The sequence below is a fragment of the Aythya ferina genome (assembly GCF_964211825.1).
Source record: "Aythya ferina genome assembly, chromosome: 4".
NCBI classification, from domain to species: domain Eukaryota; kingdom Metazoa; phylum Chordata; class Aves; order Anseriformes; family Anatidae; genus Aythya; species Aythya ferina.
In genome coordinates, this window is record NC_140300.1 from 25,272,077 (window position 1) to 25,291,848 (window position 19,772).

Sequence of the window (19,772 nt, forward strand, 5' to 3'; positions counted from 1 at the left end):
ATACAGTGTCCATCACTGTCATATGAAAAATGAGATGACGTTCCCTTATTCCCACTCTACCACTTTTGTACTGCATAATTCTCTTTCAAAATACAGCATCACCACCAGAAGTATCTTAGGGCTCTGCTGCAAATCACTAAATTGCAGGCTCCCATACTCCTTTCTTGCTTGTTTGCTTTAACGCCTCTCTGGACTTCACATGAGAAGAGAACAAGACATTTGAAAATAACTATAAAAAAATCAAAACATTTTTCTATTCTTCTTTTTGGTTTACCAAAGTAACATGAGTAGTCTCTGATACATAATACTATTTCTGAAATGTCCTATTTTAGAAAAATTAAAAACAAGAATAATGGCATATGTGTTTTCTTCTTTGAAAGCAATCCCTAGCATTTGCAACCAATCACTTCAGCTACGAGTTTTCATTTAATGGCAAAGTTTATTCATTTTTTTTTTTTTTAACAATTAAAAGACAAAACATTTAAAATTTGCAGTTCAAAACATGCACATTCACCAAATGCCAAGTGACATGTAACACTGCATAGAACTGAATGTGTTACTAAAAGAGAATAACTATTTATAAAACACAGTGCATTTAACATCCAGTTAAAACTAAACCTGAGAAACTACCATAAACACCGACTCAAAAAGTCTTCGTTCATGCAGCTTCATAAGTTCCACAACAGTTTCAGCAGTAATGGCTTAGTGGGGCTGTAAAACCTCACTTTACCTTGAATGCAAATTTTGCTTGTACATAGTGACTGCTTTCTGCAGCGGTTCATACATATCAAACACTGAAAATCTTAATGAAAAATTAAGTTGAAGTAGAAAAACAACATTAGTGCATTTATGGCTTCTATTCTACAATAAAGAAACACCATAAAATATGATTTTAAAAAAAATATTATTCTGGTTGCAGCTTTGCAGTTACAAATCACTCAATATACGGAAATGCTTTTATTTAAGCAACCTTCCAAAAGTCCCAACCCTCCAAAGTGCCCGGCTTTGCACATCGTTACTCAGCTGAGCAGTCCTTATACTTACAAACAGTCCAATTGAAGCCTATGTGAGTAACGGTTTGCATAAGCAGGAACCAGGTTTGGAATGCTAAAATATTCCTTTGTTTAATGAAGATCTATTGGTTAACAGCGAACAAACTGGGGGAGTGAGGGCAGAGGGGGGAAGGAGAAACTCATTTGTTGAGTTTTGCTACCAATGAAAACATCCAGTACCAAGAAAGGTGAATTGACAAAAACTCATTTGCTTACAGAGCGCTAGCTTCTGGCTATATTATGAGGAGACTTTTAACAAAGGCATTAAAAAACAGGAAGAGCAACAACCATGCATTGCCTCCGAACACTGAAAAATATCACCTCATGCAGACAGAATGATAAATTCATCAGAACTACAAGTGCTTTTACGCAACATGGAAGAAAAAAGGGAAACAACATCTTTCCTTAAATTTAACACATACTCCAAGTTACTAATCATTCAAGATGAAGTTAAACATAATGAAAATGTCCTAAGATACTTTATACGCATCCTTGTAACATAGGGAATTTTATGGATGTATGTTGACATATAGGAATCTTCAGCTATCTCTCAGTGTTTCAAAATACTTTATTTATTTTATACAAATAGAATGATGTTCAAGTATAAATCTGTTGAAACTGCCTTGCAAAAATAAGTGTAAAATTAGGAATTGGCAAGAAAATTTTCCAAATACAAATTATCAATAGGTTTGTTAAAATTGTTTCCTGTTACTCTTTTGAATCACTCATACACACACATATATATATATATTTAAAAATAATTAAGCAACAGTATTTATAGAAGATATCTGATTTCTAAGTGGCACTGCTTCAACTTTTTGATGTTTAATTTTTAATACTAACTTGTAATTACACAGTGCACATGAAACAGATGGAAAATTCCATGTGAATTCTGTATTTAATACAAATTTGAATTTTTAAACAATAAGAACAAATGCATTCTTATAAGTATTTTTGCCTAAACTGTTTTTTCTTTCAATAAACATCTGCACAATCCCCTTACTTTAACAAAGATATGATTTATGAACCAGATGATAATAGATTATATTACTGTGTACTTAACAAGAAAATAAAGTGCATATTGTATACCTGACCTGATTTAAAAAATGTGCACACATAGCTAGGATGATCTTGTATTTTAAAATTAAGTTGCTTACAAAAATCAAAAAATTAAGGTGTTTACAAAAATCAAAAAACACGGTTAGAATTGCCACATTGTCTTTTTACTAATTCCATGAAGCGGTATCTTCCTATCACTAATCACCAGACAATAAATAACATATGTCTTGTGGAAAAAGTAAAGAGACAAGGGGAAAAAAAAAATAATGAAAAATGTACTTCGTGAAATACTACTTTCAGTTCTATAAAGATGTAAAGATGAAACATTGTGATAAATTTACACTACCTTAAAAAAATAATCACCATCTAAATTAGAACTGTTTTCATTTTTAATATATATAGAGTCATTTTCAACAAACTTTTACAACTGGGAGATGCTTTTTTTTTTTTTTTTTTTTTTTTAAATAATGTGCGTTCCTGTAATTTTGTCACAATACATTACAATGGATTTCTAGTCCTCATGTAATTTCTGTAAAATCAGTAAATAAATCATTTAGAACAGAAAAATAATATAAAAAATAGCCAGAAAGAGAGTATGTATGGATTGGACCATTTTATGAGTTAAGTACACTGAAGGATTACAAAAGAACAACAGTGTCATGGTTAATTTCAGAAATGTTTTGAAGTTGGTCATTGTCCCTTCGATGACAGAAAATAGGGAACCCCATTTTAGGAAAGGGCCATGCCCCCAAATTTTTTCTTGCCTTAGGTCAAGTGATTTGCCCCTCCCATATTGATCCATCTATTTATCTATGCCTGAAATGGCTTTTCGGAAGGCAGTTCTTGTCTGCATGACTGACTGGCAGTACTGTTTCTAGTGGGATACGTCCCCTTTGTCCCTATGTCTTCTGTTTTCTCTTCTGTTTAGAGATCACTCCGGGAAAGCGAGAGGAAGACATTGCATAACATGCATATGAAATGCAGACTGCCTTCCCATTGATACGCCTTCCTAAATATGTACTTTCATATAGTGTCTTTTGTTGGGGTTTTCATGTATATTTGTAAGCTTCTCCAAGAATGGAGCACAAGAAAGTTGGACGGTGCACTAACATTACATGTCAAGTGTTTAGTTTGTGGAAAGGCAAAGAGCTAAAATCACCTTTAGTAAATGGTTTTATAAAAATTAGTAAGACTGATCAAGGAAGGTTTAAAAAAGATGTGAATGTAGGACCTGTTACTTTTAAGTTGAAACTGGATGAGTTGGAGAGCAAAGAGGAAACTCTTAATCTAGCAGATCACTAAGGATGTCATTGTTCTGCTTTTCCATCTAGCTGATCTCCATTCAACGAAAAAACTGTCATTTCCACATAATACACTGAAATTTAATTAAAAATAAAAACATCTGTTACTACAGAATAATGTATTCTAGATGCAATTACGGTGGCTTTTAAAATCAGAATTGAACATGGACTAAACAGCTACAAGATTTAACTAACTTCTTAAATTAAAACGTAGTTTTCTCTTATTTGAAACCTGATGGTCATTGGGTGGTAAGCTGAGAAATACCAACTTTTACTACTTAAGAACATTATCATCACCATTTTCCTAGTAATAGATTTTTAATTTACACCCCCCCCCCCTTTTTAAATAAAAAACATAAGTATTTTTTTCTGCAGTCACTATCCTTCTCTTTTTAATTAAAGGTGAGTATATAGGTATTCTGCTTGACCATTAAGTTCTAAAGAGACTGCTGCAATGTAATTCACATCTTTATAGGAAGTGACTTCAGTGCAAATAAAACAGTACATATCACACAACTGAAGGGCATGGTTTGCTCTGTTTCAATGTAAGCATTACTTTAGTATAAAAATGTTGAAAATGTAATTAAATTTAAAAAGTAAATTAAAACAAACTTTCTTTTGAACTTACAGTATAAGCAGATACAATTATCAAACTAAGCATTGCAAAAATAATTCAAGTTTGACGAAGGGAAGTAAGGCAGAGCAATTCTTTAAAATTTGAACAAAAATAACGTGCACTCAATTTTACAAGGTGGTATCCATTTTCAACATATGCACTATTGAATGAAAATAAGGGAAAAGATTCTATAAGGCCAAGGGTGCAATACTTGCAGTTTTGAAAGCAAATGCCATCAAGGCCACACAAATTAGACTCACTGCACAGTAAATCTTTCTTCTTGAGTACAGAGACTCAAGGCATGCAGTTCTGAAATCAGGACTGGAGTTCGTTTCCTTTCAAATTATTTCTGACAACAGAAAACATTTATGGAACTTCTTTGGCAAACGTTTGTAGGCTAGTTTGACACAAATATCTATAAACATCTTGACTCAAAATCTTTCATAAAGAAGGTGAGTGAACACCATTAAGATACTATTTTTTCAGCACTTGTTGAAATCAAAGGCTGGTTATCAACTGTATTTAAATATATCACCACTTGAAAACCTCCACAGATTATAATGGTCTGTCAATGTAAAGCATGTTTAGCAATCTGACCATTACCTTCCAAGTATATGACCAGTATTGATTCAACTTCATTGTAAAATAAGCAAGCTGGCAAGATACAAGGTAAATTCCAATCTGCTTACAAAGGCTAAGCAAATACTTGTTAAAAAATTTAGAGATGGTGTGTTACAGTATAGTTGCACAGTGCTTATGTCTACTGAATACACAAATCCAAACTTTATGGAATAAGATCATCATAGATCTTAAAATCTCTGATAACTGGGACATGGTTGTAGCTCCCAGCAAAGATCTAGTAGTCTGTCTCACAAAAGTAACTTATGAGGCCTAAATCTTGAGCTGTGTTCCTTCACCATTCCTCAGGCCTTTGTTTTGTGGTATCATATGCTCTTATTACTTCAGACTGGGAAACTATTCCATTTTCATCTTGAGAGAAAGCGTAGCCATCTGCAGATACAAACCAAAATAAAAGTTTTAATTGGATTTCACATAATCTTCAATATTTTGAAGCTTTAACGAAAGGAACTTAACAAAGGTCAATATAGATGAATAAGTCTCTTTTTAGTTTCTAGTAGGTAGAAAACCTACACTCTTTCTTACATAATTTTGCAATTGTAAAATAGCAAAGTATCTTAGGAATTAATAGAATCCTAACCACAGGCAAAGAATATAGTCTAACTGGGTTTACATTCAAATACAAACATGGTCACACACAATGTCACTTTCACAAACACAGTATCTAATACTTACACTCCAAACACATCTTCCTTTTTTTCAAGGCAGACTGAATTAAAACAACTTAAAGGTGCTTAAAGTTTGAAAAATTAACTGAAAAAAACTATAAAATTTAACAAAAATTATTGACTAATTCATTTGTGAAAGATAATGCTAAGATGTTAAAAAAGTCCTATCCAAAGCTGTGATACAAAATAAAAAGAGAAATTTTAAAAGGTGCATTCCAGAAAGATGTACTGAAAGCCACCATGACAAATATTAGGATACTGAATCTTTACTATACACAAATGCAGTGAAAGGTAGTGTTTTACCTCCATACTATTAAAATATACTACTTTTTCTTTGTAAGTGAACACTTACGAAGCAAATTTTGCTGCAGAGAATCAGAGCGATACAAGTTCACATGGTTCTTCTTAAAAACATTCTTCAGTAGTTGGGCTCTTTCAGTTAAGCTAGAAAGAAAGCAGATATATGTGAAAAAATTACTCACTAATTACAGTATCCCTTTACCTTTGAGTCCGTTAAACAAGAATTAGTTATTACAAGAGAAATGATCTTTTAAAAATTATTTTTACCTGTGCCTGAATTAATTACTAAATGGATGATTAAAAGCTTGTGCAAGGGGCAGAATAGGATGTCCAGATCCCTTGTATTGTTTTTATTTGTTAAAGTAAATGCAAAACATCTGTCAGAAGTACTGTCGTGCACTGACAAAACAAATAAGTGAATAATATTGTAAATATTTGAGCATGACTCCTTTGGAAACATGTGGTGTAAAGGGAAGGCATTGGGCTCTTAGCTTCTACTGAAACAGTACCCCAGAGTCGAATAGGAAAGGAAGATGGAGGGAAAGTCACACCTGTTGCTATCAGCTCTGTGTACAGTATTTCACATATTTCATATCAAAATGTTTCATATTTTCCATGAAAAGTGATTTAACAAGGTATATTTTCCATTTGTTTTTCTGGAGGTCATACCCAAATAATGGGCTACTATTACTACTGGAAGTGGGTCACTTCAGCCCATCTCCTTTCTAGAGCCGACTTTACCGACTCTGCTATTTTATGTGTTTATTATGCTCTGATATGATCCAAGAGGATTTCCATTTCAGCCTACATAGAAAACACAAGAAGTATTACACTGGTTTTAGACCAACTGAGGCTCAAGGGACAGCTGAATCCTGTGAACTGTAGTGAATGTGTCAGGTTTCATTGCAGTTCATCTCTTTTACATTTAAAGTTCTTTCAAATAGGATTCTACATTACTAAATAAGTAACAGATGGAGTAGCCATAGCAAAGAAAGTTCACAATTTTGGTAATGTATGGAAGATGCATAGGGACTATATTAAAAGAAAAATGACAACACAAAAAAAAAAAAAAAAAAAACACACAACAAAAACACTTTAATCTCTTGCTCTAAATTTGATATTCAATGTGAATTAAAGCTTGTGTTTCAGAAAAACACAAACCTGTCATTTAACCATTTCCAATGCTGGAAAATCCAGTCACTCCCTATGTAAACTGGTCTAAAACTGATTTAATTTACTTATTCATTCTGAGTGTATAGTGATTTGATTTTGTTAGTTCTGCTAGATTATCGAAGTTGTCTCTGTGTAAGGATGTGGCATGTATAATGGATTTCACATGCCTAACTTCAGTGAGTTATGATCAGTCAAATTACTCCTTAATATTACCGCCAATTAGCTAAATAGACTACCTTCCCTAACTACCTGCCAGACTAAATGGTAGGAATGGAACTTGATTCCTTCCCTTCCTAGAGTAGCATTCAAACCATTATATTAGAAATGCTTGTTTTTCGTTCATTGAGCACTTAATTTTTCTAGATAAAATTGAACCATTGGCTTAAACTGGAGAGACTGGTGGTCTGTTTCCCCTTTCTGTTTCCGTCCAATCTCATGTTTAAAGAATATGCCAGAAGGTCAGAGCCTGGCTCTTCTATGTTGGAACAGGGAAATAAACTTATATCCCCACATGCATAGAGGAAGGCTAACTGTAAAATCTACAGGGTAAGAGGATGGGTGTGGTAAACTGTTTCTTTGGCCATGTTTTGAATAGAATGGGACTTGTAAAAAGGAATTAGGTACCAATTGCAGGAAAGCAGTCAGCATCTGCTGAGCCAAAGTCCCAAGAATGGAGAGGTCAGAGTATTGAGATACATCATACTCTCCATGTTTTCATAAGCTTTTTTTTTTTTTTTAAAGTAATATTTTCCTCTTCACTGCTCCACTAAGTAGTGTAGGTTTTTAGTTCACTGCTACAACTACTAAAGTGACTAGATTACTAAAAAACAAATTAAGGACTGAAGTTTAAACCATAAGGACTCACAAGGTAAATAAATAAATAAATAAATACCTTTACGTAAATGGGAGGGCAAAGAGGTGAAAGACCATATGAAAACATTGTTAAAGGTGTCAACTGTATCTCCTTTGCAACACATCTGAGAAACCTTTCTTAAAATTAACTGAAAACAGATTTTTTTTTGTTTGACAAATTCTGTTTTCTAATACAAAGCTATTTTTGTAGGCACAAAAGCACAGCAGACCTACTGCAGCATTTTGGTATCATCACCACATACCCTTATTTCAGACTGAAATATTCAGATTGCCTAAATGCTAACCACTGAAAATACTGCCTTAAGTTTTACATGAATATAAAGTATGCACATTTGTTAGTTTATGTATAATGAAGTTTCCATTGCATAGATCCAATTGCTGGTACAGAAAATACAAATAAAGTAGGAAATATATTTTGGAAAACAAAAGTGCTTCCAGCTATTCAGGCGTCAAATTCTGATCTGTTTTTATACTTGAGGAAATAGTGAAAGCCCTTTATTATGAATCGCCTTGTTGCTATCCTAAACTTTTAAAAATCTTCATGTGAAGTCAAGAAAACATGTTTTCATAATTAACCAATGATAAATCAGCAACTATATGACTATGTTCATTATGCGTACCTATAAGGAAAATCTGAATATTAATTATATTTGAACATATCATATACACTTACAGGAAAAAAAATTACTACTTCATATATTCCTGATCAACCATTTGGCTGGTTTAAAAAAAAATATTCAAAGTGGCTTGAATGAAAAACAATTACTGTATGAAGCAGCATTTGTGGTATCTCCAAAGACACAAGTTAGGGCCGTTACTTGTGTTATTTTTAGTCTATTATGTTACTTTTAGTCTATAAAATATAAAAAATATTTCTATAAGTATTAACATTGTTGTTTCTACTTGAACATTATATACTAGATATCAGAAAAGCTTTTTTTTTGAACCATGGTTTGTACACAAAAAATATGCTCTTATTTTAGTCATTTCAATTTTAAGTGTAAAAGGCTTTGTCACATCTGTTACTATGTCTTTAATTATAAAAATCATACTTTTGGTAACATAAATTTGCTACTTCACTGAAGCTGGTCTGTTCTTTAAGCTGAAGTAAATGTTATTCCTACATAAAGTTTACTTTCTATTAGAAAAGCTAGTGCTTTTCTAGGCTTTTTTTTTAGGCTTTGGCTGTGATAGTGTTAATTTTCTTCCTACTAGTTGTTATGTTGCCATGTTTTCGATTTAGGATGAGAATAATGTTGATAACACACTGATGCTTAGTTGTTGCAGAACGGTGTTTACACAGAGCCAAGGGCTTTTCAGCTTCTCATGCTGCCCTGCCACCCAGGAGTCTGGGGATGCACAAGGAGCTGGGAGGGGACGGAAGCAGAAGAGCTGACTCAGACCAGCCAAAGGGATGTTCCATGCCACATGGAGTGATGCTGGACAATAAAGCTGGTGGGGGCTGGCCAGGGGTGGGGTGCTGCTGCTCAGGGACTGGCTTGTCATCAGTCATCAGGTGGTAAGAAATTGCATTATGCATCACTTGTTTTGTATATTTTTTTATCAGCATTTTATTATTATTAGTTTCCCTTCCTTTTCTGTCCTATTAAACTGTTTTTATCCTAACCCATGGGTTTTACCTTTCTCTAATTCTTTCCCCCATCCTTCAGGCAGGGGAGTGAGCAAATGTGCGGTACTTTAGTCTGCCAGGCTAAACTACAACATCATGTAAAACCTACACCTTCTTACTCAAGATATGTTCTTACATAATGGCTAAATATATGTGACAAAAAACATTTCAATGTATTACCTACATAAGGATAGAATAAATTATTTGTGGCTATTTATTGGGAAAAAATCTGATCACGTTCTTTACCAAACAGGAAACAACAGGGATGCTCTTACTGAGTCTTCAGTGGTAATGGCTAAAATATCTTTTCAAATCAGCACTGGTAATATATGAAGGATGACAGATCTTAAGATTGCATCAGCCTGTCCTACTTAAAAAACATATGCTAAAATACAATCAGGATCCTTAAAGAACAATACTTCAAATTATTTCAATCTAAATGACATTTTTATTCTAGCTTTAAGAAAACAGATGAAGGTGCAAATTTGGAATTTAAATAGAAAATTCCCATCCCAAGACTGGCAGGAAAACATCAAAAGGTTAAAGCTTTACCATCTTAGTTATAGAATCACATAATCATAGAATATCCTGAGTTGGAAGGGACGTACAAGAATCAATGAGTGCAATCCCACTGGCTCCACGTATTTAAATGTGTGCCATATCAGGTCAGCACAGTTCTAAAAATTTTGAAACAAAAATATTCTAGCTGAAAAAAAAGCAATTAAAATTAACACTAATATATTTCACTAATAACATGAAAATTAACACTAATATTCAAATGCCATCTAATTGTAGCATCTAGCCAATGAAAGAATCCTGGCCAGTTCTTTGTGGAAGCTGACCCTCTAATTTTGTGTTGTAGTATTTTTAAGATGAGAATGGACAGGGTGAAACATTTCCTGAATTATCTTTCTTACTATTTCAGTTTTGTCTTAATCAAAGTGTTTTGTATCTTCTGAGAGCCTGCATTTTAGGCTACTTGGCATTTAATGAGAACAAATCTTTTTCTATTACAATATAGAATGGTATTTCTAGAATTATGCACACTAGAAAAATATTAGTTGGTGTTGAAGAATATACAATAAGATTGTCAAAGATGATTAACTGGACTCACACGACAAGTGCTACCACTCAAGAATATAAAAGTCCCATGTGCATATTTAGAACTGAAGCTGAGGACATTCCTTGCCAATTTAGTTAATTACTCTGCATTGTTAACTAATTAACCCAGGTTTCCGCAACGTAGATGCTAAAACAAAAAAGTTAGAATAGTTCAATCGAGTTTCTGAAGGTATAAGTAATTCAGTCCATGAGACCATCTCCTTAACAAAGGAAACATTCTCCTTAAAGAAGGAAATTTTGGCTCTATTACCTGAATTTATAACAATAATAGAAAACATTGATGAAATAAATCCCTAGAAGATACTAAGATGTTTAACATCCATTGATTTTGCACGAGAGGCAGATGCTTATACACTTCAAAGAATACAGGTTCAGCAAATGACTTAGTGGAGAATGAATGGATCTAAGGAAGATATTCGGGCAGGTAGCTCAAGCAATCTTCATGAAGCCCTTCTAGCTATTTAATTGTCAGATTAAGAAATAATTACAAAACCATTGGTGAAAACACCAAGTTCCTACTGCCTAAATAACAAAGACGTGGAAGGAATTCTGTGGGACGAAGGAATAGCATACTGCCTACACAATGGAAATACCTGAGTTTGAGAACACGGGAGAAGTCTTGGGAATGCAAGTTCAGAACATTGAAAAGGTACAATACCCTAGTTTCTTTTACATCTATAAGATGGTCCCCTTTCAGTACTTTCTAGTACTAATATCTGCTTTCTTTTTTTGTTATTCTTTTACAACTTTTCTCTTTGCAAAAGAGAACAAAGCATATATTGCTTTCTGGCTCGGAGCTCAATAACAGAATTCTTGTGGGGTGTCAAGTTGAAGTTATTTCTTACCTCGTATAAATTAGTCAAACTAGTTTGCTCTTGACTGGCATTAGATACAATGCCAGCTTGTTCTATTTAATTTCAGCAGATTCTGGACAGATTTTGCTGGTTTTCAATATGCTACCAAGAAGGTAGTTTTTATTTATTTATTTATTTATTTATATTTTTTTATATGCTTAGGCCCAATTTATAACTGTATTAGTAAATGATGCAGGTTTAAACTCCCTTTGCCTTGGCTGTTAATACAAAGTGACAGAATTAAAATTTTATCATCTAAGCATATGAAAAATCACGTAGGCTGAGTAGACCTGAAACCTTTTTACAGATACCTACACTGAATTTGTTTATCTCTATTTACTTGAAAATTCTACTTGATTTTGGAAAATAACCTTTTGCCTTTGATACATGTATGAGCCTGATGATATTTAGCATTATTATTATTATTTTTAAATGAAAGACAATGACCTACAGATTTTTACAGTACCTCTTGCCATGCACAACTGCCCCAGGGTCCTCAGACTTCGCTTCCAACTCCTGAACTTCATCTACCAGTGTCTTAAAAGTAGCTCTTTTTACCCTGTAATACAAAATACTGCCAGATTTACTTTTTGAAAGTAAAAGATCACATTGTTTTAGCACTTATCTAAGCATTCAGTATAAAAATCCTTTTTTCCAGGTAGCTGAATTACACTTTAAAAGAAGAAATGTAATAAAGCAAGTCTAAATAATATATTTTATCAGCTGCTCTTGCAAAGCAGACACAAATATTTTATTTTTAAAACACATTACAATTACTGAAGGATTTAAAATTAATAGCATTTGTAACCAGGTTTGTCTAAAACAAGGTGAAAAACAGTTTTATATAATTACCTGAGCTGATCTTTATTTGCTTTTGTTATAGTAGTAATTAGAACACATGCTTAAAGTCAGTAATTTTTCCCATAAACATCAGCATTTCTGTACTCACACTTTGTATACTACATCAAAAAGTAAAGCTGTCATAGGAATACATAAAAGGCCCATCCAAAATACTCCAGAGCTGAACATCATAGCTGCCTGGAAAGAAAAAGCACAAAATGTGTTGAGGTGATGATGAGAACTAGAAAAAAATAACAACACACAAATAACCATAGAAATATTAATGATTTGATTGAGGGCATCAAATTCAAGTTTAAATGAACCTCTGATGTAAAATACAGCTTTAACACCTTTCTAAAATCCCTTGACATGATATAGAAATCCAGCAGACTGTAAGAACTAATTCATGTTAAGAAGCTGGTAGAAAGATCACGCTGCTTAGCAATTTGAGAGAAGGAGAACCTACCCCTCCACAACACTGCTCTATACCACTATCCTGATTGTAGACATTTCAGATTTATTGAACTCCTTGCTCCCGTTCCCCAATCTTTTTCAATACATCATGAGCACCATCTCTCATTTGCAATCAACCCTAGCAGGTATAATGAATACTGAACCTTGCTATGGATACTGGACACTGTTACAATCATTTCACATTATAATTCAGATTGAAGTTGAGCTATCTCCATTGTTCCCACACTGCTACAGGTTCCTGTGCAACAAAATACTTAATAATGAAATGTAACAACTAATTATAAACTAAGGAAGTATGCAACTTCTTAAATTAGTCTTAAATGAAGATCTAACATGCTAATGCATGGTGAAATACTTGCAAAACATGTTACTGTTCTATGTAGTTGTATGCTTCCACTTTTATACCCTGTCCTACATGTATATTACTACATAAATATTTCTTTTTATAACTTGTCTGTTAACATACTAAAAACTAAAACCAAAACAAATATCATAACACATGGACATTAAAAGAAAAAAACGTTAATTGACCCTTGTAATACAAGTATGGCTGCAAGGAATTAACAAAGCATATTACTGACAGATTGTTCTGCAGACAATATAATTCAAAATAATTTTGTAAAAATTCAAAATAATTTTGTAATGGAATTAATGCACAGAGATTGGTAACATTGCTACAACAGTGATACCCTTTCTAATCTGTGTTTCATTACTGTGTGACTAACTCCTTTTAAGGAAATTTAAACCTTAGTACCTGAGTAAACAATCTGAAATTTTATTAATATCAATGAGCAGAAAAATGAAGGTAGCTTGTGGCAGCTGAAGTCTGCCTTCTGAATGCACACCCCTGAATATTTTAGAATTACACTTTGTACGTTATGTGTGTAAAAACAAAAACGAATTATTTTCAGAATAAAAATCTCTTTCGCATACAGGCAAAAACTCTTATTCAATTTGTTTTTGTATTCAAACTCCTAGTGATTCTTTGTATTGTATCTGTAAAGTATTAGTATGTATTTGAACTTAAAGTCTGGTAAACTTCTGACAGCTATAGGACATAGATACTGCCCTGAGATTTTAGCAATTATTTTTGCCAACAGCTGTCAGCAAAGGTATAAACAGTGAGCAGTGACAGGTTCAAAAAAACCCAATTCACAGCTTCAAGGCGAAGGGGGGGAGAGAGAAGGAAAATTTTCTATCAGGATGTGGAGAAAATGTATTTACACAGTCCTTTTATAAGCAAAACAAGACTTATGACATACATGATTAAATACTAATTTCCTAAAACAACAGCTAAACAGCTTATAGGAAATGTCTATCACAACTACGTTTTGCAATATCTTTTCTAATTAAGTAATAATTCAGAGAGACTAACAGTTTCCTAAACAAAACCAAAATGCAAAAAAAAAATGCAACTTGAAGGAATTAGAACTGTTACTTCCTATTATTAATAACATTTTGGTAATTTATAGGAACACAGCTAAGAGCTGTTCTAGCATTAGTCTCCCTGTATTAAATGTTTGCTGGTGAAACAGCAAAAGTGATAATGTAGGTCTTAGGATGTTAATTCTGACCATTGTAATGCTAACTATGAATGAAGGAACAACTGGCGCCTACTATTCAGTCTATCCAGCCTTTGGCTTTACAAATGAACAACATGAATTGAGGAAAAAAAAAGTTTTTCTGTGTCATATTTGAAAGCCTGTCAGATTTTTTTTCTTTTACAGAGTTAATCCAAACCTAAAAGATTTAAAGCCGACATTCGCATTAAAGACAGAGGGCCTCTTTGTATTTTTTGGACGAAGAGGGGAAAAATAAAATCCCACAGAGGTATTTCCTTCCTTTCTGTACAAGAAAGCTCCCCCCTCACTCTGTAGAAAACATTTTTGTCTCTAACTTTTCACATCTCTCTACACATAGGCAGGTCATCTGGGAAATGGCAAACCAATCCTTTTCAGACAATGGCACTAACAGGAGCAGCCTGTTCTGGGGCCGGACTCTGGCTGCCTCTGTTCGTGGTTTACAAATTGTTCCTAATGTGAGAGATTTGTGGTCTATGCCAAGTTTTAGGCCTTGTGAAACCAAATGGAATCTGCCACAAAAGTGGCTCCCAGGGGAATTCAGAAGTAATCCAAAATGAGAGCTGGAAAGCCTAGGTTATTGTAGAACTAACAAATCCTGCAGGGAGGATAAATAATTTGTTGTCTGCATAGCTCATGCTCAATATTAGGACTTTCTAAAAATGAAATAAATTTGCCTGTTCAGATTTTTATACTGGTTCTCTCTCTCTCTCTCTCTCTCTCTCTTTTTTTTTTTTTTTTTTTTTTTTTAAGTACTGGAAATTATCCGCTTTCGTGATTTAGTGGCGTTTTAGAAATCCTGGATGTAAAATATTTTTATTCACACATGTATATGTACTATTAGGAAATTACATGCCAAAACTAACAGAAAATATTTCCTTTCTCTCCACTATGAAATGTTCTGCTGAAACAGCCATCTCAGATTTTAGAAACGATAGTCTTCTAAAAGCAAAGAGAGAGATGAAAAGAACAGTTGCAGTTTATTTCAGGTACCATCTATATACATACCCTCTCCCTATAAACCAGAGAACTATTAAAATAATACCTCCTCAACACCATCAGACCAACCGTTTCTGTCCTCAACAACCTACAGAGACTTCTTCACTAGTTTTAGTTATCTGCACGTGTTTGTCTTCATACATGTCAAAGTACTTACTGTTGTAATACTAAAACAGATTTGCATTTAACTCCCAGGGCAGTGAGCTCCCTGCAAGGACTTATAGTCATGCCTGTAGTGTTTCTTTGCTCTTTAGAGTTTAAAAAACATCTCACAGGTCCCATTCAGTAGAAACTTTGCTCATTAGGTATATTAAAAAGGCAGTCATCCCATATTCTGAAAATGCATTCAAAGGCAAAACAGAAAGTAGCACACAGTTAAGAAGCGGGTAACTGGATATTTGCAGGCAGAATCTCTAAGTTTTTACTTGAACAAATCCCCTGTGAAACAACAACAACAACAAAAGTACAGTACATGCCTTCATTTTTTCCCTAGCTCCTCGTATTTTCTATAGCTACGGATACTACTAGCCCATTAGCGAGACCACTGATTTTTCTCACTGCAGATGGGTAATAAAGGGTGAAATGTATCCCTCAGAGGGATGAATTATGGTCCCAATTACATAAACACAAATAACATTATGAATAATAAGTACATATATAATAAAGCTCAAGGACACATGCTATAACTCCTGAAGCTTAAAGAAGCATCACTGTGGTGACACCGAGTATATAAACATAAATGAAACCAGACAGAGCAATACAGAGACTAAACTGAGACTTAGGTCTGTCATCTACAGAAGTGTCCTTAGTTCAGCCACTTTCAATTAATATTTTAATATTCTAAGTATCTGTTGGAACACATCCTGCCTTTTCCTAGAGAGTACCTTCGTCACTCAGAGCAAAAGCCAGCATCGTTTCTTCTAGTCCAAAAAATATTGGATTACTCCACAGAAAGTGGAACAGCAGAAGACATCTATTTCAATTTTCTATTCTATCATCCTTTCAGCAAAAATAAGCATTACCCTGAAAGCACAGAGAAACTTAAACCTGGCTCTTGGGTAATGTTCATTTTGAGTGAGTGTTCTTGTCATTTAACTGTTATATAAATGGATGCTTTAAAAAAAAAAAAAAAAGAAAAAGTGATATACGGGTCTAACTGTATGAGGTAGTTGAGGTTTGTGGATCATCAGATTTGCATTCATCTCTAACCCCAGTAAAGCACTTGAGTCCAGAAAGAGATTAAATAAAAGACTGAACCATTTTAGATGTTCTTGTGACTAGCTTCGGAGTGTTTGTTTTTTTTTTTCCTTTGTGAACTAAATTCGTTGATACTTAATTCTGTCCTTGCATTTTATGAAAGCCTAGGTTATATGAAAAAGTATTTAGCGTTTGAGAAAGGATCTCAAACCCATAATGGTAAATTTTGGTGCCAGGAATAACTGTTATGAAGAGACGTTATCAGTTATTATTTCTGTTGACTTCAGACAGAAATAGGGATGAAAGTGCTTTCAAACGCAGAAAGCAAGAAAAGAATAAAGAAAAAAAAAAAGCCTTATAAGAAATATTAATACTTGGAAATTTTCCCCAAAAATCTGAGAGAAAAAAGAAGTTTCCCAGAATTTAGGAAGAGAAGCAAGTTTTTTTTAGCAAAAGTTTGACAAAGAAGGTTGTGCTGCAGTGTGAACTAAAAGCTCTGAAAAAAATAATCAGAAAATTAAAGAAAATTAGCCACCTGGTTTTGATACTAAACATGGTAGAAAATTTTTGCAAGGTGAGATTTGTTACATTACTTTTAATGGTGCTTGTATGCAGAGAATGTAAATTATTTGCAAAGAAAAGGCTAGATTTTCCTTTCGCCTCAGTTGAAAAGATTCTATAGGGGACCCATCTGAGTTGCTTGAAAGACAACATATAAGATCTAGCAAGGGGGATGTAGAGCCACAATGAACAGATGAATTCTCGTGGTTCTACAGCTTTGTTACCAGGATGTGGGCTATCCAAATTGTAACAGGAATAAGGAGTAGGGAAAAAAGTGACAAAAATAACTGGCTAACTTAACATAACTACACCAAGTATTAGACATTTTTCATAAATCTGGAAATAAATTTTCCAGAGATCTGAGAATGAAGTGACTTCAGTATTTGTTTACCTTATGGGGTTCAAGACAACTTTTAGAAATACAGATTGTCAACTGAATTATCTCCAAAGACACCTTAAAAGCAAGGCAGAGTGCCCTTCATTAAATAATTTCAAGGGAATCATTACTTTCTGAATGCTGGGGGCATTATTTATAGTTCCCCCTGTTAACACTGAGGAAAAGCACCATCAAAATTTCCTTAAAAAAGTCATTCCAGCTTATTTACTATGCTGAATTCCACAAAAGTTATTAAACTAATACTCATCTGTTTTTAAAGATGCAAGTGACAAGAAATATCCATTAATAGCATCTCTGACTGCTGAAGCAAGAACACAGCAAAGCACAATCATTAGGTTCCTGGAGCTCATCAGCGACAATGTCCTGACCCAAGAGAAACAGAAGCCAATGAACAGAGGTGGACTGTCCAGCCTAGAGAACGCAAGACTCAGGAGGTATTTACTAACGTAGACAAATGTCCGAAAGGAGGGTGTAAAGAGGACTGCACCAGGCTATTTCCAGTGCTGCCCAGTGACAGGACAAGAGATAAAGGGCACAAACTGGAATACAAGAGGATCCACCCAAACATCAGGAAGCACTTTACTGAGCACATGATGGAGCACTGGCACAGATTGCCCAGAGAGGCTGGGCAATCTCCATCCTTTGAGATCTCCAGAAGCCACCTGGACGTGGCGCTGGGCACCCTGCTGTGGGTGTCCCTGCTGGAGCAGGTGCCTCCAGAGAGCCCTGCCAGCCTCTGATTCTAAGATACTAGAATACTAGCTTGAATACTGACTTTGATTTCCATTAGATTAAAATAAATTCCTCTGTCAAATCAGATTTTAGACAAACTTCTCCTTTGAATACCTGAATGAAGAGCTGTTCATGAGAATTTGAAATATTTAGAGTTACATTCATTTTTTTTTTTTTTAACATACAAACACACACACACAAACCAGCAAAACTTCTGTAAGGGATCAAAAGCTGAATATTTAATATTTTAACAAGTACAATTCCATGTAAGTTTGCAATGTTCAATAATAAAGAAGGAAGCAAAATTTAAAGAACTAATACTGTTAAAGTAGTATATTCTAATATATCTTTTCTACAGCTAAATCACCCAACAAGGAGTTTTATTGTTTTTCACAAAGATTCTGCAAGCCTCAATCAAATAAGCTGAAATTCTGTACAATACATGTTTTGTTCCTTAACTTCAATTTCTGTTAATTTTATATAATCCCCTGGGTCAGACAGAGCAGAAAAAGATGGGGCTCTGGAGAATTTTAAAGTGCTCTTCTACAGTATCACAATAAAATTAAGAAGTTCTGCAGATACTGAACTTTTGATTTTAATCTCAGTGTCATACTTCTTCTTTCAATATATAATTTTACGCTACTGTATTAATCAGACAGGTGTATAAAAAAAGCCCTAATAACTCAGGCACATGTTATCAAACCCAAAAGAGTCAGGAGTTACTAGTGTGAATCTCACAAGTTGTTTTTTTTCCCCTCCACATTTGTTTAAGCAAGATAACTTCACCACTTTATAAACTTATCATTTTTAATGCAATTAGTTATTGCAAGAGGACGACACAGACAAAAATATAAATCCACTGGATCATAGATTTGAAATGCATGTTGTTCAGCATCACAGATCAGTTTTCTGTGTATTGGAGAGTCTCAAAGGAAAATACCTCATAAAATATGAAGAGATTTCCATTTACTTTTACATATTTATGCAAACTATGTGTGGTTTCAAAGTGAGAAAATACTGCAAATGTGTTTAAAATACTGAACATACAATCCACTTCTTCTCCTTGCTAATATTCTATGTGAAAGAAAATTATATCATCATAGAAGAGACTAATATAGTTGATTTATTCGGGTCTACAATGAAAACGTTCTTTTTGTAGTCTGTAGAGGCACCTTTTTCCAACTTAAATGGCATTCCAATTTCAGACCAGGTAAATCACAGTACTGTAAAATTAAAGAATGAATTTGGACCCACGTCATTGTTAACAGTTTGCACCACTAAGTTAATATTACATGAAATAAGCAGTTTCTATGTATAAAGCTACAATTTGTAGAAAACAAACAAACAACACAGAAATTCCCTTCAGCATGTTTTATCTGATCAGGCCAAAGCAAAATAGACAAAGAGCTACAGAAATACAGGTGAGCTTGTTATCTTAAGTTCTACCAGATGTACTTGGATAGTTCACTTCAAGTGTGAGTCATAACTTGAAGAAATTTGACAAACAGCATTTTAGTTTGAATACTTATGAGAGGCATGGATTTGCTTCAGTGAAACCCAGTGAATTCTGCCCTGCCTTTGAGAAAGCTTCCAGGATAGCACAAAAAAATAAAAAAAAATGGGTTCCTTCCTGAGCCACAGTATTTGTCAACAGGACTGTCTTTGGCCACACAGAACACAGTTCAAAAAGACAGATAAGATTTTA

The 19,772-nt window shown here is 33.9% G+C and overlaps 1 protein-coding gene across 5 annotated transcripts in view; it reads right to left on the minus strand.

Moving 5' to 3' along the window:
• Positions 1–419: 419 nt before the first annotated feature.
• Positions 420–19,772, minus strand: part of ATP8A1 (ATPase phospholipid transporting 8A1) — a 112,206-nt gene continuing 92,853 nt past the window's right edge. For all 5 annotated transcript variants that reach the window (XM_084516533.1, XM_084516534.1, XM_084516532.1 and 2 more), the window contains 4 exons: positions 12,237–12,325; positions 11,754–11,846; positions 5,688–5,779; positions 420–5,039 (listed from right to left, as the gene is read on the minus strand). In XM_084516533.1, the coding sequence (XP_084372659.1) occupies positions 4,942–5,039; positions 5,688–5,779; positions 11,754–11,846; positions 12,237–12,325 (372 nt within the window). In that variant the 3' untranslated portion in view covers positions 420–4,941. The remainder of the gene's footprint in view (positions 5,040–5,687; positions 5,780–11,753; positions 11,847–12,236; positions 12,326–19,772) is intronic.